The sequence below is a fragment of the Hyperoodon ampullatus genome, assembly GCF_949752795.1.
Source record: "Hyperoodon ampullatus genome assembly, chromosome: 3".
NCBI classification, from domain to species: Eukaryota; Metazoa; Chordata; class Mammalia; order Artiodactyla; family Ziphiidae; genus Hyperoodon; species Hyperoodon ampullatus.
Window position 1 is genome coordinate 120,159,267 of NC_136916.1, and position 27,146 is coordinate 120,186,412.

General features: G+C 36.0%; 1 protein-coding gene across 3 annotated transcripts; it reads left to right on the forward strand.

The window, feature by feature from the left end:
• Nucleotides 1-1,966: 1,966 nt before the first annotated feature.
• On the forward strand, nt 1,967-21,460 carry GEMIN2 (gem nuclear organelle associated protein 2; the record flags this gene model as incomplete). Of its 3 annotated transcripts, none has more annotated exons than XM_079699688.1 (10): nt 1,967-2,136; nt 2,542-2,626; nt 4,020-4,109; nt 4,381-4,440; nt 6,859-6,972; nt 8,647-8,691; nt 9,834-9,902; nt 13,207-13,317; nt 15,055-15,113; nt 21,068-21,460. In XM_079699688.1, the coding sequence occupies 10 exons, from the start codon at nt 1,967-1,969 to the stop codon at nt 21,105-21,107; spliced, it is 843 nt and encodes a 280-aa protein (XP_079555814.1). In that variant the 3' UTR covers nt 21,108-21,460. The 3 variants fall into 3 exon arrangements, with proteins under 3 accessions (XP_079555814.1, XP_079555812.1, XP_079555813.1); XM_079699686.1 differs by lacking the exon at nt 21,068-21,460 and adding an exon at nt 17,361-17,488; XM_079699687.1 differs by lacking the exon at nt 8,647-8,691 and having other exon boundaries at nt 2,000-2,136.
• Between the last annotated feature and the right edge of the window lie 5,686 nt (nt 21,461-27,146).

Genomic DNA, 27,146 nt, shown 5'->3' on the forward strand with positions numbered 1-27,146 from the left:
AGAAGCAGTTTGGTATCTTAGGAATAGTTCTTCCTAGAAAGAGGCTAAATGAAATGGTTATTATAGTTTTAGAAGTTCAGCTTTCTAAAAATTAAGTTTTTTTCAGAATAACTTCATCAACCAAATATAGTTTCTTCTCAACTGTCCCATATCTCACTGAAACATTCAAAAATACTTAGTGCAATTTCCAAATTATAAGCATATTTAAAATGTGTCCCAATGTTCATTCCTTAATTCTTTTAAGTCAGATTAGTTTTAATGAGTAGAAAGTAGCCCTTATAAATTTTTACTTTCCTCTCTCTTGAATGAATTTATTCCTGTGTATTTAAATTTTTAGCACCATTTCAGAATCACTAATGTACTTTATAACTCACATTTTCTTTTGAAAAAAAATTTCTTAATATTTCCCAGGACAACCTTTGTTCCATTCTGCTATTCCTCCCCTTGTTCCCTTCATCCCTGTGTAGTTCTGCCACGCACTTATACATGGAGTCCAGTATTAAGAATTGTTCCCTTGTGGCTGGTCTACTAGGTCCTTTTCTCCAGAAAAATGGGGATAAATTGCTAATAAGCTAGTTTCAAAAAAAAAAAGAGTATTTGTAGGAAAATCCAGAAATGACAGTTTACTTTTTCTAATTTGTTCCATTTGTTCTTAATCATTACCAAAACGTTTGGTGACAGTATTTCTCCATACTTCTTGCTAATAAGATAGTTTCAAATATATATATATATATATATATATTTGTATATATATTTGTAGGAAAGTCCAGAAATGACACACTGTTTTTTTCTAATTTGTTCTTGATCATTACCCAAACGTTTGGTGACAGGAGCATTTCTCCATATTTCTTATAAGTTTGCTTCTTCCAAAATCAGTAAAATTTTTAACCAAATAATTTTCTAGTTTGAAGCCAAGCAGTTTCTTTCCAGGTCTCCCAATTGTTTAGTTACCATTCATAAGCTCTAGTTCTTTCGCTCTTAACCTAAGGACTGTCCTTAGTTTGTCTCCAATTTAGAAAGTTACATTCTGGTTTTGAAATCGATTGCTTGCAAGCTAAAGACAGTGCTTTAAGGAAAAGAAAAAAAAAAGCCTTAAAAACAAACAAACCTTAGAAAACAAGTCAATTGTATTCACTCACAGCTTGTTTAGAAAAACTGAGATATAGTACTGTGATTGTTTCTTGCAATTTGTGACCCAGCACAAGTTAACTTAATCCATTTCTGCCTTGTTTCCTCACCTGCAAAATGGAAATAAAGTACCCCTTCACAAGATTGGCCCTAAGATAAATAATGATAACTTCTAGGTGTTGGCATTAACTTTATTCTTTGCACTAAGGAAAGAGATATTTCTGAAAAAGTGATGGCTACTCTAGTAGTAATATTCACTTCAGATAAATATAAAGTGATCTTTGGCTCAGCCAAGCACAAGAAATTACTCTGGGAAATTAATTTTACATTCATTTGGCGTCAGATAAATCTGGGTTTGAATTGGTTTTCCTTTTTTCGGAGAAAGTTACGATTGTAGTACTTAACCCCTCTTTCGGTCGATTTCCTTCCCTACAAAACCTGGATAATACAACTTACGTCAAAAGGTTGTAAAACTTAAATGAGGAAATGCATGTGATGCGTCTATCAGCGGTTTAAGAATTTAGAGCTGAATAAATGATAATCACAGTAACCTGGTCATTAATTTAAAAAACATCTGAAGTTCCCTCACTACTAGGGATGCATAAAAGTTAATAACCCTCAGTCTTAGAAGAGTATAGAGCGTAATACCCAGAAAAACTTCCGAACTACTTTTACTAGGAACCAGCCTCGCAGTCTTCATTACCCCACCGGAGCCTTAACCCTACGACAATCAGCAGGTTCGCTCATGCGCAGTTACGCTCCCTAAGCCCAGCCTCTTGCTCAACTCAGCGCCAAAGGTGACAACATGTGCGCCTGCGCTGTGACCCAGACCTGGCGCATGCGCTGGGTGGGACAGGCCGGATTGAAAACTATGGCGTGGGTACCTGCGGAGTCTGCAGTGGAAGAGTTGATGCCCCGGCTGTTGCCAGTGGAGCCCTGCGACTTGACAGACAGTTTTGATCCCAACGTACCTCCGAGGACTCCCCAAGAATACCTAAGGCGGGTCCAGTGAGTGATTTGACCTTGTGCGGGTGGGCTGGTTGTCCTTCCGCCCCTGGGCATAGCGCCCAGTGCCCCGCTCGACCCTTAAGTGTGATAAAGCCCCACCTCTGTTCCCGTCCCCCATCCACTGTCGGAACAAAATTCCTTGATTACATCTTTGCGTGAGCGAGTTTCTATGAACTTAATTTTGTTAAATCTGATTACTTGTGACAATATAGGTGCTCTTAGATTTCTTCCACATAAGAAATCTTGCTTTCAGTCAACATAATTTCAGAAATACATTGTTTAGTACCTCGATTGCAATTCTGAACTTTCTTTCTGATTTTATAATGAACCGTAGAAGTGGATTGCTTGTTTTACTACACATGAACAATAGTAATCACGTTTTTTGTACTTATTTCTTATTTGTAGGATCGAAGCAGCTCAATGTCCAGATGTTGTGGTAGCTCAAATTGACCCAAAGAAGTTGAAAAGGAAGCAAAGTGTGAATGTTTCTGTGAGTTTTATTACCCGTCAGGGGATTTTTTTTTTCCCTCCCACAAATTAAAAGACCAAGGCTCTCCTATAGTGTCAGACAGTATCAGTTACGATGTAGGTAAGATTTGACTACTCCGTACTAAGTTGTACTTTTCCCCCCAAACGGACAGCTGGCATTTACTGCCTCCAGAGAGGCTTTCAGTAACCCTGACATTCGTGGAGATTTGCTCATAATACTTCAGGAACATGATCCAATCCTAAAGGAGCCTTTCAATAGGTTACTTATGCTATCCTTTATTTTTAAGGTACCTTTTTCCAGTTCATAATTATTATCAGGCTGATGTTTAATCTTAGTGTAGTTTGCATGTTTTGAATTTGACTGGGTTTTGTTTTTTAAAAATAGAAACCCAAATATCACACTTTTCTACCTACTTGCCCACTGTGAACCTTTTCATTCATTTATTTATCCAACACATATTTTACTAAACAACTATATTGTGCCAGGCACTGGGAATACAACAGAGGATGAGACAGAAAATGTCCCTACCCTTGTAGAGTTTACATTCTCCTGAGGAAGACAGTAAAAAAAAAAAAACAAATTAATTACATACTGCGACCATTGTTGTGAAAAAAAGTAACATATAATGACCAATAAGTAACTGGGAGAACTACTTTAGATAGAGTAGCCACAGAAGGTCTGTTTTAGGAGGTGCTATTTAACCAAAGGTGGAAGGAGAGCAGCAGTTTTTAAATTGTGATAATTCCTTTTTCTTTTATGTTCTAAGTAATTCCTTTATCTGATGTTTATAATCAGGAGATTTAAATTCAGACACTATAATGTTTCATATAATTCCTTTTCAGAAGTTTTTAGTTGATGGAAGATGATATCTTGTATACCTGGCTTTTAAAAAGTGACCACATTAAGTTTTATTTCAAGGCAGTATGTGATCAGTTGTGACCTCTGTGCTGTTTTGGAAAGTAGAAGTAGCCCTTATAAAGTCAAGCATCTGAAGTTATTTGAGTACATTCTGCTTATACCAAAATTCTTTATTTGGTTTATATCTCTCTTTGTTTCAAACTGTTTTGCTATTATATTCAGTAGAAAGGTAGGACTAGATTATATCTTCGAGTCTCACGTCATGTGGATTTCTTAGAAACTCCAACTCTAAACCATTCCAGATTGTTCTTACTAAAGTGACTATATAAGAGTCTTTTCCTAATGTTTTAAACTCAGACGTAAATAGTAAAGTGAGTTGCCTCCTTTTTTACATCTGCAAAAAATACTCTTTCTTGTATCGTCTTATTTGCTTTATTATCCGCATTTCATCTTGATTCTGCTTTTACTTTGCAGAGGTATGAGATTCTAGTTATAACACTAACATTGATTCTAACATTTATGAACTGATCTCTAGCTTTCAGGATGCCAGCCTGCTCCTGAAGGGTACTCCCCCACTCTTCAGTGGCAACAGCAGCAAGTGGCACAGTTTTCAACTGTTCGGCAGGTAGGTGTACTTTAATCATTTAATCAAATTAAACCCCTCCCTCCCTCAGACTTATTTCTGTTCTTAGACTGTAGTTGGAAAAACTGGGGTTTCTAGTGTATAAAGATAAGAATATTCATGAATCAATTACCAAATTATTATAATCATTAGACATAATACAGTTGAACATATTTTCCAAGTTTTAGAATTGTTAGAATGTTGTGCAGCAATTGCTTTCTTTTGAGTTATCCATTCTCTGAAGATCATTTGTCTACCCTATCTTCCTTTATAGAGTGTGAACAGACATAGAAGTCGCTGGAAATCACAGCAATTGGATAGTAATGTGACCATGGTATGTAAGTTTCTCTGTTTAGATTGTACAGTATATAACTATTTAATATAGTCCATATTTACTTCCAGTTCTTAAAGGTTCACTTGTTTAATCCATATTATTTTCATTCTCTCCCATGTATCATTAATAGTAACAGTTCCATTATCTTAGTAGCCTGAAAAGGATAGAGTCAGTAATGCAAGTTATTTTTATGACAGTTTTAATCTACATCTTGAGACACTTTGGATCGGTCTTCACAAGTTTTTAAAGGTTCTTCTAGACATTTGCTTTTTAGGAAATTAAATACATTTTCAGTATTTACAAAAAGATTGAATAAAGGCTTATTGGATTTGCCTCATGAGGTAATGGTGCCAGTATCAGTGAGTGACATTTCAGTAAAGCTGGTCATGCTTACTGGAAAGTAGTATTTCTTACTTTATCATCCTAGTTATAATTTTAATCTTTTTAGTAAATATGCTATGTGTGGACTACTGGGTAAAAAAGGGTGTTGGGGAAGAGGTGGACACATTGTTCCAGGACAGTCCTTTTAACCTTTTAGGGAGTCTTATAGTTTTTCTGAGAATCAAATGAAAGGTATTTATTTTCAGAGGGAAAAAATGTGCCTACGCATACAATTTTGCTCACAGTTTCAGGTGGTTCATAGATTTCAGATTTTAGAAGCTTCTTCTAGGCAGTGCTTCCTGACATCTTTTACGCGATGACACATTGGGATAAATGGAGGAGGCTGCTCCCATAGCCTAAACTACCAGCTGAAAGCTAAGAGATTCAGTGTAACCTCTCTATATGCTTCTGTATACCAGTTGGAAGCTCTGCTCTAGGAAAAGTGTGGTAGACACTAACATCACTTGCCCAAGATCATTTAACTCATAAAAGGTATAACTGAGATTCAGACTGAACTTTGTCTGACTCTAAAGCCCTTCACTGTGCTGTGAGGCCTCCTAGTAAGAAGAGAGAGAGGGCAGTAGGTAGGTAGATATATTTTTTCTTGCTCATTCTAAGGACTTTTGGGTACATACTTACTAATTCAAAACGAAGCTCATTAGTAACATTATGACAATATAATTTTGTCAAGAAAGAAATGACTGAACATAATTGATTCAATAAATGAAGATCATCCATCAAAACAGTAGACTATTACGTAGCAATAACATATGTTCATCATGGCAGATGTAAACATTATGTAAATAATAAAATGAATTTTTAAAGCATGCTGTGATAGCAACTATGTAAATATGAACATTGATTGATCAATTGATCCAATCATTTATTAAGCACCCACTATATTTAATAATTAGGGTTTTCAATGCTACCTGAAGCAGAAACAGTCTCTGACCAGTGGAGTAATGGGAAAAGATGAATTGTTCCAGGACAATGGGTTTTTATGTTTTAGGGGTCTCATATTCATTCTGAGAATCTAATGAAAGCTGTTTATCCTCGGGGTGGGGGAAAAACTGCACATATATGTAAAATAATTTGCAAGGTGATGTGCCCAAATAAACCCATTGTTCTGTTAACTGAATCACTTTGCTGTACACCTGACACTAATACAATATTGTAAATTAACTGTACTTAAATAAATTAATTAATAAATTTTTTCAGAAAAAGAATTTTTAATTGTTCTGTTAAGGTAGCCATATTGAACTGAATGGTCCTACTTTTTTTCATCTGACAATGTAGAATAAATCTACTCCTTTAATTGGACAGCCCTTTCAGTATGTGGGGTATGTAATCATGTCTCCTTCCAGGGCATGAACATCCTTCATTCTTGTAAGCATTCTTAGTGTATTTTTTTTTCCATACCAATTTCCATCTTTATCACCCTCCTTTGAACACATTCTTGCTTGTCAGTGTCCATTAAAGTATGATCCAAACTAAACATGTCCCATCTATGGTGTGACCACTTGGGTGCTGTATTGGTTTCCTAGGGCTGCCATAGCAAAACACCACAGACTGGGTGGCTTAACAAACAGTAATTTATTTTCTCACTGCTTTGTGGGCTAGAAGTCTAAGATCAAGGTGTCAATGGGTCTCTCTCAAGGCCTCTCTCTTTGGCTTGCAGGTGGCCGTCTCCTTGCTGTGCCCTCACGTGGTCTACTGTGTGCACGCCCATCCCTGATGTCTCTGTGTCCAGACTTCCTCTTCTTACAGGGACGCTGGTCAGATTGGCTTCGGACCCACCCTAACCACCTCATTTTAACTTAGTCTCTGCTATAAAGGCTCAGTCTCCTAATAATCCCATTCTGGAGGTTAGGGCTTCAACATACAGATTTGGGGGGCACACAGTTCACTCCATAACAGGCACTATATCTTTGTGTTGAGGTGGTGAGAATATGGAGGAATCCTCACTTCTTTTTTCACTGCTCAGTATAAAAAAAAAATACATAGGAGTAAATAAGTTCTTTTTTTTTTTTCTTTTAGCCAAAATCTGAAGATGAAGAAGGCTGGAAAAAATTTTGTCTGGGTGAGAGGTTATGTGCTGAAGGGGCTGTTGGACCAGCTGCAAGTGAAAGTCCTGGAATCGATTATGTACAAGTAGGTGATAATGTGGCTAAACAAACAAACAAAGGTCATAATTTTGGTTCATGATTTAGTATAAAGACTCAGCAAACTACAACATGGGGCAAATCCAGTCTGCAGATTTTTTTTGTATAGTCATGAGCTAAACATAAAAACATAATTGTTTTTATGTTTTTAAAAGGTTGTTAAAAATAAATAAATAAATAATATGTGACTGAGACAGTGTGTACCCTACAAAGCCTAAAATACTTACTTTCTGGCTCTCTACAGAAAATATTTGCCAATATTTTCTCTTAGTTTATTGTCTTTTTGACTTAAAAATTGGCAGCCTAGTTTCTAAAACAGTGTATGTTTTAGCTGTTTAATAATTTTGTGAGTTAGGATTCTTTTTTTTTAATGATTAGACGTGGGTCAAACAATGAGTTATGAGTAGTCAGGGAAACAAAGGAAAACATATGACACAATTAGGTATTTAAAAATGCTTAGTAAATTGAATATTCTGGAGGTAAAATGCTGAGGGTATATTTAAATTTCACATGGCTTTATTTTAATCATAAATTATGTGGCCAGCTGCTTCTTGTCCTTCAGGATTCACCTGCCCTCAAGTTTGCAGATGTTCTTATGGAACCCACTGCACACATCTGCATTACTGGTAACTCCCTATACTATGTTGTTCTGTTGAATAGGTATTTATTGTTTTCTATGTGGTGCTACATTGTGTTTTTCCCATTTAAAATTAGTTTATCCTGCAAATGTAAAACCTCCAAAAATCACTAAAAAAGACCAAGACCCCAGTTAAAAAAAAAAAAGGCAATGGATATAAAGAGACATCTCACGAGAAGGAAATACAAATTATTCTTATATTAGAAGATGCCCAAACTCACTTATAATAAAAATATTGCTTGTAACTCCACTGAGCTGGCATTTTTCAGATAACATACTGGTAAAGAAAGTTTGACACACTGTGTTAACAAGGGCTGGGAAAACGGGCCCTCCTACACATGGTGGTGGGAGTGTAGACAGATTCAGATCTCTGAGGGAGCTAGTTTAACACTATTTCTTATACAACATACGTTCTTTTGTATAATATCCCTAACGTATGTTACATTTCAAAATGTTTTAATTTGACAAAGTGAATATATATTTATTTAGTTTGTTATTACAAAATACGTACAAGTGAAATATATACCTCATGAAAGAACCATTTAAGGACACAAGAGTTTAATGCATGTCCTCTTAAGTTTCTCACAAGTCAGTACTGTTTTCATAATCAAGGCTCCCAACATTAAACTCTAAAGGACTTTTTAATTGAAGCAGATTAGGTTTGAAAGAACTCATTCAAGTGCCCTTAATTCCTAAAAATGTTAGCTTTAGCTAAAGATTTTAAAAGTGTGTACAACATATTAATATCATAGTATCATTTTTTTTCAATTTCATGCTTTAACATCCTAATTACTAAAATAATTATTTTTAAATTTACATATTCAAATTTCAAGACATTATTTTCTTGGGCATTACCAACATAATAGTTCATGGAATGTTTTATTGTAATGGACAATGAAAGAATTTACTTTTATCTGTTTTTTGTTTTTAAAAAACAGTGTGTTGAGAAATTCACCAGTTTGAAAAAAATGCACCCCCTGCCTCCATAATACCATTTAGTAAATTTCAGTCTCATTTTTCTTTCAGATTGGTTTTCCTCCCTTGCTTAGTATTGTTAGCAGAATGAATCAGGTAAAATCTAATAAGAATTTATGCATTCTTTTGTTTGCAATGTTTGTTAAGGTATTTGAATACATTTACTGAATATTTACAGTATGCAAGACCCTGTCCTAAACTCTTTAACATTTCTTATTTAATCCTCACTACAACCCTATATGGGAAATTATTATTAATATCCATTTTTTACTAGAGGAGGAAACAAAATTGGAGATTAAGTTACTTGCAGGTGGTTTTTCAGCAAGTTTTAATGGCAACACTAGAATTCAATCCCAGGTTGATCTAATTTCAGAACTCATGCTCTTGATCATGGTGCTAAACTATTCACATGTATACATTTCAGTTATAAGTCTTAGATTCTGGGATTTGAAATAAATACTAAGGTTAGATTGCTATTTTTAGTTCCAGATGTCCTACACACTTCATTAAGAATGAAATTTGAATTTCTTGGATCAAAAGGGGAGAAATATGGATTTTGGTTCTTCAGTCTTTCAGAACTAGGAACTCTGTTATCCATTTAAAGAGCAAATAAAAACTTTGATTGTTTTGCATTCACATAGCATTGGGTACTCTTGGAAGATAACAGTCATACTCTGTTGTAAATCATATACTGGCTGACAGTTTTACTTACTTGATCATTTACATTAAGGTGCTGTAGTAGTTATACTAAATTTGATGAGAGTGATTTTTGTAAGTGTCCATTTATATTTGAATAAGCCCACGAATATTTTCAACAGTTTGATAATTCTATCTATATAGCTTAAAACTGATCTTTCTCTAGCTAACTTTGTCTTTAGATTTGTACTCTGATTTAATGAAAACAAGCTGAAGGTATTTATGCAAAGGTTTTTTTTAAGAGTATGTGGAATTTTTTTTAAGTAGTTCCGAACTAAATTAGTAGTTACAAACTAAATCCTAGGATTTAAACCAAGGTATTGATAATTGAAAGTATATAAGAATATTTGTCTACAAAGCCTCTTCTCACTGAGTGTGCCATCTAATCAAATTACTAGAGTCACAGGTTTCTCTGGAAGCCTAAAGAAGAGGCCATTTTAAACATAAGAGTTGCTTTCTAACTGAACTTAATGAAACTCAGGTTGAACTTGTCAGTGTTGTATTACTAATACTGTTCTTTCATCTCTTCCCCCCTTTTTTAGGCAACAGTAACTAGTGTCTTGGAATATCTGATAAATTGGTTTGGAGAAAGAGACTTTACTCCAGAATTGGTAGTACTGCATCTTTTTCTTTTCATAATGCAGACAAAATTTATATACTTATATATAAGATATGGCTCTACATTATTTATATATATGTATTATACATATACATACAACTATATGTGTAACGCAAGCAATGGTTGTTTGCAGTAAAATAAGGAAATTACACTAGAATGTAAATCAACATAGTACTTCCTTCATTGAGATAGTCTTGCATTGGGGAAAAAAGTCAACTAAATAGTTGATTTATATCCTGGGAGAAGCTGCTTATCTTGTCACAGATCAGTAACAAACAGACTGGCCAGTCTGCAGACCCCATTTCAAATAGCACTGACCTAAAGAACTTTGAAATGCATTTTCTAAAATGGCTTTGAAATCCAGTTCACAAAAGAATATCAGAAATACCAATAATGGCAAATATATGTGCCAGGCATTGTTCTAAGGATTTTATATATAATAACTCCTTGAATCCTTTGATAACCTATGAGCTGTTATTTCCATTTTACAGATGAGGAAACTGGAGCACATGGGAATTCAGTAACTTGCTTGAGGTTACACAGATTATAACTGGCAGAACTGAGACTCATGCCCTGGCAGTCAGGCTATACTCTCAACAACTGTGCTGTATTACCCCTCTATTTTATTGCTTTACACTCACAGCTTACTTTTCACCTTCAAAATTGGGTAAATTTGGTAGACGTTATATAAATGAATTACCCACTTAATCCCCTAATAAGAAATTTTATAATCCTTTGGAGTTAGATTTAATTTAAAAAATATTTTTCACAATTGAGGATATTTGCAAAAGAGTGTATCTGAGGCTCCAAAACTTCCTGTCAAAATAGATGATAAAATCTTTGCCCTCCGGAAGCTTATAGTCTGCTGGGAGAGGCAGATAAAGCAACATTACAGTACAGTGTATTAAGTTTCCCAGCCTGCCATTCAGCCAGGTGGCTTAGATAAGTCTCTTCCATAAGTGTAATGATTATATTCTTTATCACTGGATTTTCATTTTTTATTTTTATATTTTCATTCTTTTAAGTCTCTACCATATAACATGTAATTTTGAAGGGGAAAAAAATCCGTGCTTAAATCACTGTTTTCGATTGAGTGGTCAGACATCTTTTACATAGTTGTTACTAATGTATATATTCTGGGGGGGGGTTGTTTTTTTTTTGCGGTACACGGGCCTCTCACTGCTGTGGCCTCTCCCGTTGCGGAGCACAGGCTCCGGACGCGCAGGCCCAGCGGCCATGGCCCACGGGCCCAGCCGCTCTGCGGCACGCGGGATCCTCCCAGACCGGGGCACGAACCCATGTCCCCTGCATCGGCAGGCGGGCTCTCAACCACTGCGCCACCAGGGAAGCCCTTATATTCTGGTTTGTTAGCTCACATTTCACATATATATTTCTGTATGATAATGTAATTCACATAATTGCCGTTGTCTAAATGTCTGTGGTTTACTTTGATTCTCATTATTGACCATTTGGATTCTTCCTTATATTTTACAGTCATGACTAAATTATAAACATTTATACTGATTTTCTTTTTTATTACTTCTCAGGATATTTCTAGAATAGAATTATTGGATCAAGGTTTTGTAAGCTTTTGTTACATCCTGCTTGCTTTACAGAAGAATTGAACCTGTATATAATGACATCAGCAATGGATTCTTAAATATCTCTTCCCTACAACCCTACTTTAAGTTGAACCATATGAAATTGCCCTTTTTGTAGGTTAGAAACTTTTGATTTTCAACAATTCCATATGGTTCAAGCTATCACTTTATAATTTGTTTTGGTTTTTCAAATTTAGTAAATATATAGTAGTACTTCAAAGTAAATATAATTTATGTTTCTTTTGTTATCAGTGAAGCAAAACTTTTTCCATGGGTTGATATATGAGCTACATCTTCATTAGATAACTTGGTTCATATTCTTAGGCTACTTTTTCATTGGAATCTAGATATTGAGTTTTAAATTCTATATCAGTTCTTCCTGTCTGATAGCGGCGACCTTTTAGCAGTATTATTTATCTGACGTATTTTCCTTCTCTTCCTTTAGTCTTTATTTTTTTAACTCTATTGTAAGATTTTTGGGACTTTTTTTTTTTAGCTTTTAAAGGTTACACACTCAAGGGGGTGATAATTTTGGCTTTCCCTGTTAATTTAATGAAAATGTATTACCGAAAAGTGTGGCTATATTTGCCAGAGGAACCATTAAAGTGTTTCTGAACCAGTGATAGCTGATTTACTAAATTTCAACCTGATTAATCCTTTGAGTTTTATTTTGAGTAATCTGTCTTTTAAATCAACCAGTGTTCAATTCCTCTAAGTAACCATACCATTAGAACTCTAGTACTGAGAATACCAATGTTTAAAAAAAAAACTTGTGTCACGGGAAGTTTGCTTATCATAAACTAGCAAAAAGAAAAAGGGACCTTTAATTATTTCTTGGGATTACTTGTCTAATATTTTTTGAGAAATACCACCTTATTTTGCCAACTAAGTGTGATGTTATTGAAGAAGGTTTTCAGCTGTTTAGTTTTGCTTTTATTTTTTAGTATTGTCACAGTGTGCTCACTGACTTTGAGAAAAGGAATCTTTCAGTATAGATACGTCTTAGACAATCAGTAGAGATTTAAGCACCTTCTAAGTGTAGAGGCCATTTGAATACCTGAATGCCAGCTTTATATTGTAAAGTTATCCCAGAAAGTTTGAGTCAAGTTTAAATGTATACCAGCTTTTTTCATGTAGGAGAGAGTCCCGCTCACTCTTTATAAAAGAAACCTGGATGTGAATCTTTTTTTTAATGTTATTTTATTTTTTTTATTAATTTTTATTGGAGTATAGTTGCTTTACAATATTGTGTTAGTTTTTTGGATTTCCTTCCCATTACTTCACCACAGAGCATTGAGTAGAGTTCCCTGTGCTATACAGTAGGTTCTCATTATCTGTTTTATACATAGTATCAATAGTGTATATATATATATATATATATATATATATCAATCCCAATCTTCCAATTTATCCCACCCACCCCCAGATGTGAATCTTTTTGTTTAAGAAAAAGTCTTGTTGATTTGGGGTTGCTTGAGGAGCTAACTTAGTGTGTTACACAAATTGCTATTTAAACTTTGTTCTAATATTCTTCAGGTTTCCCCTAAAGTGATGTGTTGCTCAGAATAAACTCAGTCATATATACTGCTGGTGGAAACATAATTTGATATGACCTTTCTGATGTACAGTTCAGTGATTATAAGTTAAACTTATGATGCAGTTTGCTTACTTATTACTTTTTAAAATTCTATATAGGGAAGATGGCTTTATGCTTTATTGGCTTGTCTTGAAAAACCTTTATTACCGGAGGCTCATTCACTGATTCGGCAGCTTGCAAGAAGGTGCTCTGAAGTGAGGCTTTCAGTGGTAAGTTCAAACTTAATATTTCAAATCAGAAGCGCTCACCAATTTATGTAGTGGTAAAGAATGATTTCAATGAAACAGGAAAACATGGAATATTTGATTAGTCAGGATTAGATTTAGTTACATAATAGAAGAGTCCAAAATAACAGTAGCTTAAATAAAATGTAAGTGCTTTTCTCAGACAAAGGGAGTCTGAAGGTAGGCAGATTAGATCTAAGGTGGCAGCGACCCAGGCCTTTGAGTTCTGCCACATGTGGCTTCCATCCTCAAGCTCACCTCATAATCCAGGATGGCTGCTGGAGCTTCAGCCATTTTATTTCACTATAGGAAGCTGGAAAGAAGAGAAGAAGGTCATCGCCTCCAAAGAGCCTTCCTAGAGGTTCTACAAACACATCTGGCCAAAATAGCTCATTGGCCAGAATTTAGTCACATGGCCATAAAGAACTATGGGAAATGTTTACTTTGGTTGGGTGGCAGTGTGCCCAGCTAAAAATGAGATTCATTTGCTAAATAATAAGGGGAGTCAAGAAGCCAAAGTGGTCAGCTAACAGTCTGGCATAATAATTGTTTTGAATTTCTCCAGTCAGACCCTTCCTCTAACTCATACCTGCAGCATTACAATATAAATTAATTTGATGCCAGACTAAGTCCACTTCTGATTTTTTTGTATTCCTCTTTACTCCTCCACAAAAATGTATACTTGTTCTTCATTGACTACTCCAAAATATTTTCATTAAATATCCATGATATGGCACAAACTAACTTATATGGCCTGTACTCTGAGCAAAATGTACTTGTTACTCATTAAATATTCCCTAAGCTATGTTCCTAGACTTTATTCCCTCTCCAGAAGTGCCTTTTCACTCTCTTCTAATCTGCATCTATATACCATTTACTTTTCACAGTCTGGCTCATATCCTATCACTTTCTGTGATACTTTCCCTAATCCTCACAATTAAAAAGAATCTCTTCAATCCTCTGTTTTTCCAGTATGCTTTGTATCTTTTTTATGACACTTAACACATTTTTCCTTTAATTAAAGCTGATATGAATATTTCCTCTTCTGTGCTATCAGCAGGAAATATGTTTTATTTATATTGTTAAGTTCTTGGCACATAAAGGAATTGAATATGCTGACATCATTGAAGTGTATCCCAAGTTTGAATAATGTATGACATGTCTGTTATAACATTACTCAGTGAGTTATTGTGACTATTCCTTGAAATGTATAAAAATAAATTTCATACTCTGTAAGACTACCTTCCATGTGTCTTAGGTCTGTCATTTTAACAGATATTTAAAGTGAACTTTATAAAATGTATAGTTCAGGAACTACTTCCATCGTAATTGAGAACTCTCATCTGGGATATTTTCTTTAAAGTATTTTTATATAATTTTTTTCCCTTTGTGCCCAGTTAGGACACAGGGTTTTTTTGCTCCTTTACTTGGAACCAGGAAGAAGATCTCTCCCAAGTTATCCTCCTTAGAGCCCTCAACTCTTATTTCTTTTCAGGACCTATTCAGGACCTTTCTTTAAAAGATGATCTTAGATGTTTCCCAAGGAATCATTAACTCTACAGTTTCTCCTTTTTCTTTGACATTTTCTATTTCCCTGTGATTATTACTATCCTCTAATAAAATGCTCATGTTTTCCATCTTGAAACTTGTTTCAAAAATATTAAGGGATAACAGACTACATTTTAAACTTTTTCTTTTTTCTTTTTTTTTTTTTTTTTTTAGGACAGCAAAGATGATGAGAGGGTTCCTGCTTTGAATTTGTTAATCTGCTTGGTTAGCAGGTAAGTAATCCTTGGCTTCTTGCTTTATGATAGGTAGAGAGTATTGTTTCCATTTTACAATGAGGAAGTTGAGGTATAAGGAAACAGTATTGTGTTATCACAATTCCCTTTATTTCTAGTTTTTTTCTATAAATAATGCTGCATTGAAGATCCTTGTACATACAGCTCTATATTTTCCAAAGGATAAATTCCTAGAAATAAGTTAAAGGGCTTGCATGTACTTCTTCTATTTTTTTTTAAAATTTATATTTATTTATTTATTTTTGGCTGTGTTGGGTCTTCATTGCTGCGCGAGGGCTTTCTCTAGTTGCTGCAAGCGGGGGCTACTCTTTGTTGTGGAGCATGGGCTCTAGGCGCACGGGCTTCAGTAGTTGTGGCACACAGGCTCAGTTGTCGCTTGCGGGCTCTAGAGAGCAGGCTCAGTCATTGTGGCACACGGGCCTAGTTGCTCCGCCACATGTGGGATCCTCCAAGACCAGAGCTTGAACCCGTGTGCCCTGCATTGGCAGGCAGATTCTTAACCACTCTGCCACCAGGGAAGTTCCAAGGGCTTGCATGTACTTCTAAAACCGATATATTTATTGCCAGTTTGCCTTCCAGAAAGATCATACCACTCTGTGTTCCCACTAAAGTGTCAATGAGAGTGCCCATCTCCTATTCAGCACTGGGCGTTTTCAGTTGATATAAATATTTCCATTCTGATAATAAAAAGATACAAATTATTTTTATTTGCTTTTGTATGATTATCAGTAAGGGTAGAATATGTTTTATTGCAGTTTTTTTTAATTGCTACTGTCCTTTGTTCATTTTCAGTCAGGGCATGTTTTTATTTAGTATACATTTGATTTTATTTCTTACATTAAAATTTCACGTGGAATTTATTTGAAAATGTCTTCATATTCTAAATTATTGTGTGTGTGTATATATACACACACACATATTTATTTTAGGTCTCTTTCTGGACTTGATATTTTTGTTCATTTGTCAGTGTTTTTATTCCAATGCCAATAACTTTTCAAAGCTTTATAGTATTTTTAATATTGGGAGGGTAAGTAATCCTGTGTTCCTTTTTCCCTCCCCCAGACAAGACACTTTTTTAGAGTGTACACACATTCAGCATGTAATTTCTTTATCTACAGTAATTATGCTAATGATGATAAATAACACTTACTTGGCAATTTGTGCCAGGCATTTTTCTTAGTGCTTCAAAATAGGAACTCATTTAATCCTTAGAAGGTAGGTACTATTATCAGTTTACAGATGAGGAAACCATGGCAGAGGGAGGTTAAATTACTTTCTTACCATCACAGAACTAGTAAATGGCAGAGCTAAGATCCAGACTCCAGAACTAAGCCCTTAACTATGCTGATCACAAACAAAATTAATACCTACCTCATCTGTTGGTAGTAAGGATTAAATGAGAGGATACAGTGTTGCCCTAGGCGCAAATATACTGTATCTCTAATTCTTAAAACAACTCAGGGTTTTTTTTCCTTTACAGATGTGGACACCAGTTCATAAAGATTAAGTATCGATAATTGATGGTTCAGTAAGCTAGTACTTAATGGAACCAGAAACTTAAATATATCATCTGACTGATATTTTATAATATTATACAATTATGAGAGAAGAAATGTCCAAGTGTATTGGGTCATGATTTTTTTTTTTTTTTCCCTCAGAAAGTCAGGTAAAAATGGAAAAAAGTTCTAGGACAGAAAAGTTCTAGGACAGTTCTATAGACTTCACTTAGGAAAACTTATAGAAGGTTATAGCAAGCTTGGAAAAAAGATAATGTAGGCCTTGACTCTTTGCAGTAACAGCTTCAATGTAAGTATCTGTCACTGTTATGACAGAAAACCCAAGAGGGTTTTTTATTGTTGGTTTTGTTTGTTTGTGTATCTTTAAGGCAAGAACTGCTAATTCATAGAAATACCTCGTTAGATGAGTGGGATCCCATTCAGAAAGGATCCAGTAACTGTTAGCTGCCTTAATTGTTTTACCAATGGTAATTATTTTTTTAAGCTTCTTATTATGGAGTTGTTTAAACCATAAAAATGTTGTAGAATAAACCCCCAAGATAAATCCATAACCCAGCTTCAACTGTTTTGTTATTGTATTTTAAACAAATCTCAGACATGTCATTTCTCCTGTTTTAGTGTATCTAACTGATAAGGGCTTTTTTTTTTTTTTTTTTCTTGCGGTACGCGGGCCGTTCACTGCTGTGGCCTCTCCCGTTGCGGAGCACAGGCTCCAGACGCGCAGGCCCAGCGGCCATGGCTCACGGGCCCAGCCGATCCACGGCACGTGAGATCCTCCCGGACCGGGGCACGAACCCGTGTCCCCTGCATCGGCAGGTGTACTCGCAACCCCTGCGCCACCAGGGAAGCCCGATAAGGGCTTTTAAAACACATGACTGTAGTATTTGTATCACAAATTTATTGAATAACTAATAAATTTAAGAATAACTCCATAGTATCGTCTGATGTCCAGTCCATGTTTCATGTTCCCTAATTGTCCCAAGAATGTCTTTTTACATTCGAATTGTTCAAATCAGGATCGAAGTGCGATGCACTCATTACATTTGTCTAATATGTCTCTTAAGTATCCCCATCAACCTCTTGGGTTTTTCTTGCCATTTTCTTGTTAAAGAAGCCGGGTTCTTTGACTTATAAAATTTCCCACATTTTGGTTTTGGCAGCTAACTTCATGATGGTATTTAATGGTTCATCTATCCTCTATATTTTCTGTAAACTGGTAGGTAGGTCTAGAGGCTTGATTATATGTAATGTGTATGTTTGTTTGTTTGACAAGACTCTATGTGTGCTATTGTGTCACATGAGGAAGCATATAATGTCTAATTGTCCCACTTTTAGTGGTGATAAAGTTGACCATTGCATTCAGGTAAAGGAATATTGCAGTCATTATTCTTTTTGATGCTCAAATTGTTCCATCTTTGGACAGTGGGAGCCCCTCAGATCAATTTCTATGCTTTTTGTTATATAACCTTAGTGGTCTTTTTTATTTTACGGCTTTCTTCCTTTCTAGTATGCCAGAATGACTCAGATGTATCTTGGACACTTGGCTCCAGATCTGGAATCAGTCTTTTCTTTTCTCCTGGGAGTGCTGGTTCCTGTTTTAAAGTAGAAAATGGTGTCTAGAGTCCACAATTTGGACATTAGGGAAGCTAGTTGTTATTCGTTTGGTCATTGCATTTAGACCTTTTCACTGAACAGAGCTAGGAAGTTATGTAGTTTTTAGAAAGAGAAAAATAAAATCATGAGTTCAAATTAATATTTCAGTTCTAAGTTAAGACTACTTGATTTTTATTTAATGTTTTATTTCTGTTCTTCTGTGCTCAAAATTCTGGTTTCTAATAATATTAACATAATTTTTGGCTTTATCCTGTAATATTCACGTAATAGTTTCAGAATCATACTAACAATATTACTGATAATAAAACTATTGAAATCAGTTTAAGAATTCTTTTTTTTCTTGGTTGCTTTACAATGTTGTGTTAGTTTCTATTGTACAGCAAAGTGAATCGGCTATATGTATATATATATACATATCCCCTCTTTTTTTGGATTTCCTTTCCATTTAGGTCACCACAGAGCACTGAGTAGAGTTCCCTGTGCTATACAGTAGGTTCTCATTAGTTATCTATGTTATACATAGAATCAATAGTGTATATATATGAATCCCAATCTCCCAATTCATACTACCCCCCTTTCCCCCTTGGTATCCATATGTTTGTTCTCTACATCTGTGTCTCTATTTCTGCTTTGTAAATAAGATCATCTATACCAGTTTTTTCAGATTCCACATATATGCATCAATATATGATATTTGTTTTTCTGACTTCACTCTGTACATTTAAAAAATTCTTTGCAGTTCTCTTTGTCACTGCTATACCTCACTAGGGGTATCAGAACATCATGTTTAAGATCACTTGAAATTATTCTCCTCTGTGTGGTTATGCCACCAACCTAGTATAGGAGAAGGTTCATTTGGTGATTTTCTGTTTTTATTTAATCTTGTTTTATAATTTCATAAAATATTTACATTGTTCCAAAGTTAAAATTATAATTCAAGGTACATTTTGGAGCATTTTAGCATCCACCTTTATCCTCTGTAGCGTCTTTTCTCCCTTTTGTAGTTATCCATTTTATTGTTAATTTTTGATTTATCCTTCCATTCACTGTTCTTTTAAAAAATATAAGCAAATATATATAAATATATCTGCATTTCTGCACATGCTTACAAAACATAACATACTAAGCATTCCATTCTGTACCTTGTTTCTTCACTTAATAGATCCTGGAAATCACATGGTAGCAGTGCAGATATTTTCCTCATTTTTTTTTTTTTTAATAAAAAGCCTCATAGTCTTCCACTGTGTAGATGTATCATAGTTCATTCAGTCAGTCCATTTATTGATGGATATTTGGGTTGTTTGTGGTCTTTTGCTATTACAAGTAGTGCTGCAGTTAATATTTTTAAGTATACATTAAATTTTTTTAAATTGGAGTATAGTTGATTTACAATGTTGTGTTAGTTTCTGGTGTACAACAGCATGATTCAGTTATCCATATATATATATTCTTTTACAGATTTTTTCCCCTATAGTTTATTACAGGATATTGAATATAATTCACAGTGCTATACAGTAGGACCTTGTTTATCTATTTTGTATATAGTAGTTGGTATCTGCTAATCCCAAACTCCTAGTTTATTCTCCCCCGCCTTTCCCCTTTGGTAGCTATGTTTGTTTTCTATATTTGTGAGTCTGTTTCTGTTTTGTAAATAAGTTCATTTGTATCATTTTTTAATTTTTATAATTAATTAATTAATTTATTTATTATTTTTGGCTGCGTTGGGTCTTTGTTGCTGTGCACGGGCTTTTCTCTAGTTGTGGCGAGCGGGGACTACTCTTCGTTGTGGTGCGCAGGCTTCTCATTGCAGTGGCTTCTCTTGTTGCAGAGCATGGGCTCTAGGTGTGCGGGCTTCAGTAGTTGTGGCTCACGGGCTCTAGAGCACAGGCTCAGTAGCTGTGGCGCATGGGCTTAGTTGCTCTGCAGCTTGTGGGGTCTTCCCGGACCAGAGCTCAAACCCGTGTCCCCTGAATTGGCAGGTGGATTCTTAACCACTTCGCCACCAGGGAAGCCCTGTATCATTTTTTAGATTCCACATATAAGTGATATCATATGGTATTTGTCTTTCTCTGTCTGACTTCACCTAGTATGATGATCTCTAGGTACATCCATGTTGCTGCAAATGGCAATATTTCATTCTTTTTTATGGCTAATATTCCATGTGTGTGTGTGTGTGTACATGACATCTTCTTTATCCATTCATCTGTTGATGGACATTTAGGTTGCTTCCATGTCTTGGTTATTGTAAATAGTGCTGCTATGAACACTGGGGTATGTGTATCTTTTCAAATTAGAGTTTTCTCTGGATATGTGCCCAGGAGCAGGATTGCTAGATCATATGGTAATTCTATTTTTAGTTTTTTAAGAAACCTCCATACTGTTTTCCACAGTGGCTGCACCAATTTACATTCCCACCAACAATGAAGGAGGGTTCCCTTTTCTCCACACCCTCTCCAGCATTTGTTATTTGTAGACTTTTTGATGATGGTTATTCTGATCGGTGTGAGGTGATACCACATTTAGTTTTGATTTGCATTTCTCTAATAATTAACAACGTTGAGCATCTTTTCATATGTCTTTTGGCCATCTGTATGTCTTCTTTGGAGAAATGTTTATATAGGTTTTCTGCTCATTTTTTGATTGGGTTGTTTGTTTTTTTGTTATTGACTTGTATGAGCTGTTTGTATGTTTTGGAAATTAAACCCTTGTTGGTCGTATCATTTGCAAATATTTTCTCCCAGTCCATAGGTTTTTTGTTTTGTTTATTGTTTCCTTTGTTGTGTAAATTCTTTTTTTCACCAGGTATTTTGACCAACGTGACTTAGCTGATGAGCCATCCTGATAATAGCTGATTTCTCAGGGATAGAAGATATTTGTAATGAAGACAGCCTAAGTCTGAGGAAGTGCAATGCCAGTTCAAGTACAGATTGCATCACATCTTCAGCACTATGTGAAGCGTCTTCATCTTAACCTGTGCAACTCAAGTTGATATTCAGAAGATAGATTGTGTTGGTATGAGTATCTGAGGTTTCTTTGAAAGATGTTACCCAGTTTTTGCTGAACAGTTTAAATAGTTTTCTGTAATCACATGCTTTTAAAACAAATTGAATGATTTATTGGTGAAGCATCCTGCACAGAAACTGTATGACAAAATTGTACAGAGGTCGTTGGTGCTGTTTCATTGTTTATTCACATATACACATATAAAATTTTATTGAAAATGTGTTTTGGTTACTAAATTTTGTTTGACTATTTAACATAACAAAAGACAATGGATAAATGTCCCTAGTATTAGAATTAAGATAATCTAGATTATATGGCACGTGTATTCATAGTCAGCAACAAAATTAGTCTTAACATTTTCCCTTTAAGCTCTATACTTTTATTTTTAAATGCTTTCTTTTTTTTTTATAAATTTTTTGTTTCTTTTTGGCTGCGTTGGGTCTTCATTGCTGCACGTGGGCTTTCTCTAGTTGCGGCGAGCAGGGGCTACTCTTCATTGCGGTGCGCAGGCTTCTCATTGCAGTGGCTTCTTTTGTTGTGGAGCACAGGCTCTAGGTGCGCAGGCTTCAGTAGTTGTGGCTCGCGGGCTCTAGAGTGCAGGCTAAGTAGTTGCGGCGCACGGGCTTAGTTGCTCCGCTGTATGTGGGATCTTCCTGGACCAGGGCTTGAACCCATGTCCCCTGCATAGGCAGGTGGATTCTTAACCACTGCACCACCAGGGAAGCCCCTAAATGTTTTCTTGTATAAACAAAACTTTTTCTTTACAAGTAATTTTCAGTAGTATCCTAAAAGGTCGACTGTTTTAATTTTCCTGTCACATCTTTTATTCATATCACTTAAAATTTATCTATTCCTTTCTTTTTTTTTTTTGGCTGTGTTGGGTTTCCATTGTTGCGCACAGGCTTTCTCTAGTTGCGGCGAGCGGGGGCTACTCTTTGCTGCGGTGCTCAGGCTTCTCGTTGCAATGGCTTCTCTTGTTGCGGAGCATGGGCTCTAGATGCACAGCTTCAGTAGTTGCAGTACACAGGCTTAATAGTTGCGGCACATGGGCCCTAGTGTGCACAGGCTTTTGTAGTTGCAGCATGTGGGCTCAGTAGTTGCAGTGCACAGGCTGTAGGGTGCGCGTGCTTCAGTAGTTGTGGACCGCAGGCTCTAGAGCACAGGCTCAGTAGTTGTGGCACATGGGCTTAGTTGCTCCGCGGCATGTGGGATCTTTCCGGTTCAGGGATTGAACCCGTGTCCCCTACATTGACAAGTGGATTCCTAATCACTGCACCACCAGGGAAGTCCCAGTTTACCTATTTCTATATCAGGTAGGAATGTTTCCTACTTTAAGCAACAGAAGATCCAAGTAGCAATGATTTTTCAAATAGGAATTTATTTTTCTCTCATAACAAGAAGTCTAGGGGAGCTGGCGTTGGTTCAGTGACTCCACGATACTAAGTTCTCTAAGAGTCTTTTAGCTTTTCCCTCATGGTAAGATGGCCACTGCAGTGCAGAGCAATGTGTCTGTATTCAAGACAGGAAAAGGGGGGAAGGAGGCAGAGCCTTCCACATCTGTTCCTGTTCTCATAAAAGCAAAACCTTCTCCAGATATCCACAGTCATTCGTACATATCCACTGTGGATATGTTCACCTGTTGGCGATGAGTGTATAAAATTATTACCTCTAGCCCCAAGAAAAGTGGGGAAATGAAATTGTAAGCTTTTCCAGTCTTTCTAATGGGAGATGGAAAAGGAAAAGGGGATTGGGAGTAACTGTTGATCAGGCAACCAATAGTTTTTCCACTATTTATGAAAGGAACAGATGTAATTTTATATTTGAATCTTTTCTACTATTATGTCCTCAAAAAGCTGATTTTTAAATGGTAGCCTAGTAGTCTAAGTTGTATTTTACCATAATTTAAACATTCTCTCATTGTTGGATATCTAATCTGTTTTCAGTGTTAATTCAACATAGAAAATGCTACCGTGAATACCTGTACGTACATAACTCTTTCCTTACTTTGACCGTAAGTTCCCAGGAGTTGGGTTGCAAGTCGTAAGTCTGTCAGTTAATATTGCATTTGAAACTTGACTTAAGTGAGGTATTAAAAATTAGGGATTTATTTTTGTTTCTCATAAACTGATTCTGGTTTGAGAAATTCAGGGCTGGTGCAGCAGCTGTCCAATACCTTAAATATCCTAGGCTGCATCCAGATTTCTCCTTCATCAATGTTAGTGTATAGCTTTCATCTTTTTAGTCATGATCTGGTTACTTTATCTCTTACTTCGAACCTACATTCCAGGGAGGATAAAAAGGTACCACCACTTCTTGTTGTCCTAACAGGGGAGAAAAGTGTTACAAGAAACCCTCAACTTATATTTCATTTACCAGAGTTATGACATTTTCTACTTATAAAGAAAGCTGGAAAATGTAATTTTTTAGGTGAGCACTCCTACCAAAGATGGTTCTGTTAGAAAACAGGGGAGAGGGGCTATTGGGTAGGCAGCCAGCGTCTACCATAAAGAGTTTAGATTTCCAACCAGTACCACAAGTAGCCTTGTTATAGCCTCGTATTCTTTGCCGATTTGATCTTTAGGGTGTGGGGCTAGGGACTGATTTAATAAAGGTAAAGTGTCAACTTATTGTTTTAACTTATGTATAACTCTTCCATAGCTAGTAGCTGAGCATGTTCACTACTCACACAGAAGAATTAACATTCCTGAGGACTAGAAACATAAAAAAGAAGGCAATTTTGCATGTACAGAAGACCAGTGGTATAAGAAATTATTTGAATGCAGTTACATCTGTATTTTCCAGCAAGCTGTAGGATCTCTAATATTTAACTGAGAACTTATTTTTCTAGTAACTCAACTTGGCATAAGGATATTTTTCAGGAATGTAGAAACAAATAAAAGATATTATAAACCACTAATGTAATCGTAAATATGCAGACTACCAATATATCAGTAGCTTTAGGGTTTATCGAGCCTTTCACAATTAAAAGTATCTTCTGATTTTAATGAGAAATTGAAGAGGAAAATCTTTTCCAACTCTTATCACAGGTAGAAATCTTTAAGTTCATTGAGAAATTACACATTTTTTTTTTTTTTTTTTTTTTTTTTTTTTTTTTTTTTGCAGTATGCGGGCCTCTCACTGTTGTGGCCTCTCCCATTGAGGAGCACAGGCTCCGGACGCGCAGGCTCAGCGGCCACGGCTCACGGGCCTAGCCGCTCCGCGGCATGTGGGATCTTCCCAAACCGGGGCACGAACCCGCATCCCCTGCATCGGCAGGCGGACTCTCAACCACTGCGCCACCAGGGAAGCCCGAGAAATTACACATTTTAAATACAGAATTTAGAGGTAGTTATTTTGAAAATAATAGCTACCAAATGGTAGTTTAATCAGGTCCGCGCGAGCATGGACCAAGTAAATTAGATTGCACCTGTATTTGTTTTCACGTAAAGGATTCATTACTTCTTTTGGGCAGGAGGACATTATGCATTTATTAACTTGCAGTAATACTTTTATTAAAGTTATATTCATTTCTCCTTTTTATTTTATTTATTTATTTATTTTTTTTTTTTTGTGGTACGCGGGCCTCTCACTGTTGTGGCCACTCCCGTTGCAGAGCACAGGCTCCGGACGCGCAGGCTCAGCGGCCATGGCTCACAGGCCCAGCCGCTCCGCGGCATGTGGGATCTTCCCAGACCGGGGCACGAACCCGTATCCCCTGCATCGGCAGGCGGACTCTCAACCACTGCGCCACCAGGGAAGCCTTTCTCCTTTTTAAAATGAAATAAGATTATTTCATCTGTGTCTCTTAGCAGAATAAGCCAGTTAGAGGCCAAATTAGATGAAAAGTGGTTCCGGTTATCGGTTTTGCCACCTGAGGACAAAGATATAAAAACGTGTTAGAAATTATTGAGAAAGATCAAGTTGACCTGTGTCCATTTTAAGATTATATTTTCTTATACATATTACCAAATTCCCACCAGATTTTTAAAAATAATGTTTCCTAAATAATATGCCTTAGAATATTGATTTATGTGAACTTTAGTGTTTCTTGAAAAAAATGGTACTTTAATCAAATACTAGATTAAACAAAATTAAGCTGATTATTGATTTTTCAGAACTTGTAACATACCATTCATGTGCATTAAATAAAGTTGACAAAAGAGGATGAATAAAATGTATCTGATCACAGTACTCATTTTTCAAAGAGCGCTTTGAAAAACTTTAGTAGGTTCTATCCAGTTTCTTTCTTAACTTTGCTGACCCCAAAATTTGTGCCAATCCCAGTTTCTGTAATCAGTTTGGTGCTTACCCAGGCCTGAGTTGAACTCCCATCCTACAGCTATATTCTAGTAGGACTCGGAAAACAATTCACCATGTAACCTTGGCTCTAGGATTTTGTTTCCCTTAGGCACTGTATGTTGGGTTCTGCTGTGGACTGAATATTTGTGTCCCCCCAAAATGCATATGTTCATGTCCTAACCCTCAAGGTGATAGTATTGGGAGGCAGAGCCTTTGGGAAGTGATTATTCAGTCATGAGGGCAGAGCCCTCCTGCCTTTGTAGAAGAGACCTCAGAGAGTTAGCTAGTTCCGTTCTGCGAAGTGAGGACACAGTCAAAAGACATCTGTCTGTGAACCAAGAAGCAGGCCCTCACCAGACAACAAATCTACAGGCGCCTTGATCTTGGACTTCCCAGCCTCCAGAACTGTGAGAAATACATTTCTGTGTTTCATAAACTGACCAATCTGTGGTATTCTGTTATAGCAGCCCAAATGGACCAAGGCAGGTTCTGATGACATCTCCAGACTTAAATTCCCTTAATGAGGTTTGACTGGTAGACACAAGGGATTGAACTATGTCATTATGGTTAACATAGGCCACTGACTAAATAGTTTATAAATGCTGTCCTCATAGTTTGTCATTCGTACAGTGTAGTTTTTACTTTTGAAACATACATCTGCTCTTCAACACAAGTTTATTATTCACTTAGGGCTGTTGATGACTATAATTAAGATAGAAAGTTGTACAAAAGGATACCCAAATAAAAATATCTTTATTATGGGATTACTTTAAAATAATCTAATGCACAATTTACTTGTAACTTTCAAGTCTTTTTGATATGCTCACAATCGTATTTATATTCATAATGTATATAAATATATATTTTATATATTTATATATGTATTTATATATAATATATACTTATATATTTTTTTATATATATATATATATTTTGGCCTCACTGCAGCATGTGGGACCTTAGTTCCCCGATCTGGGATCAAGCCCGTGCCCCCTGCATTGGGAGCACGGAGTCTTAACCACTGGACCACCAGGGAAGTCCCCATAATGTATACTTTATATATTGCATGTGCAGTATCCTGTAACAAACTGTTTTCTCTTAATACCAGTTAATATCATTCCATGTAAGCAAATACATGTAGATCTATTTCATCCTTTTTACTGGCTGCACAGTATTTCCTTGCATGCCAGTACAAATCAAGTGCCATCAGTGAGCACAACCAAATAGTGCAAATCCTTATACAATGGACAGTTAGGTTGTTTACACTTCTTGGCTGTTGTTAATAATGCTGCAGTGGACATGGGAGTGCAAATAACCCTTCAAGATCCTGATTTCAATTCTTTTGTATACTCTCAAGTGGGATTGCTGGATCATATAGTTCTAGTTTTAATTTTTTGTGGAATCTTTATACTCTTTTCCCTAGTGGCTATATCATTTTACATTCCCACTGAGAATGCACAAGGGTTCCAATTTCTTCACATCCTTGCCAACATTTATTTTCTGGGTTTTGGGGGGTTTTTTTGTTTGTTTTTTAATGGCTATCCTAATGGGTGTGGTGTGGTAACTAATGGTGGTTTTG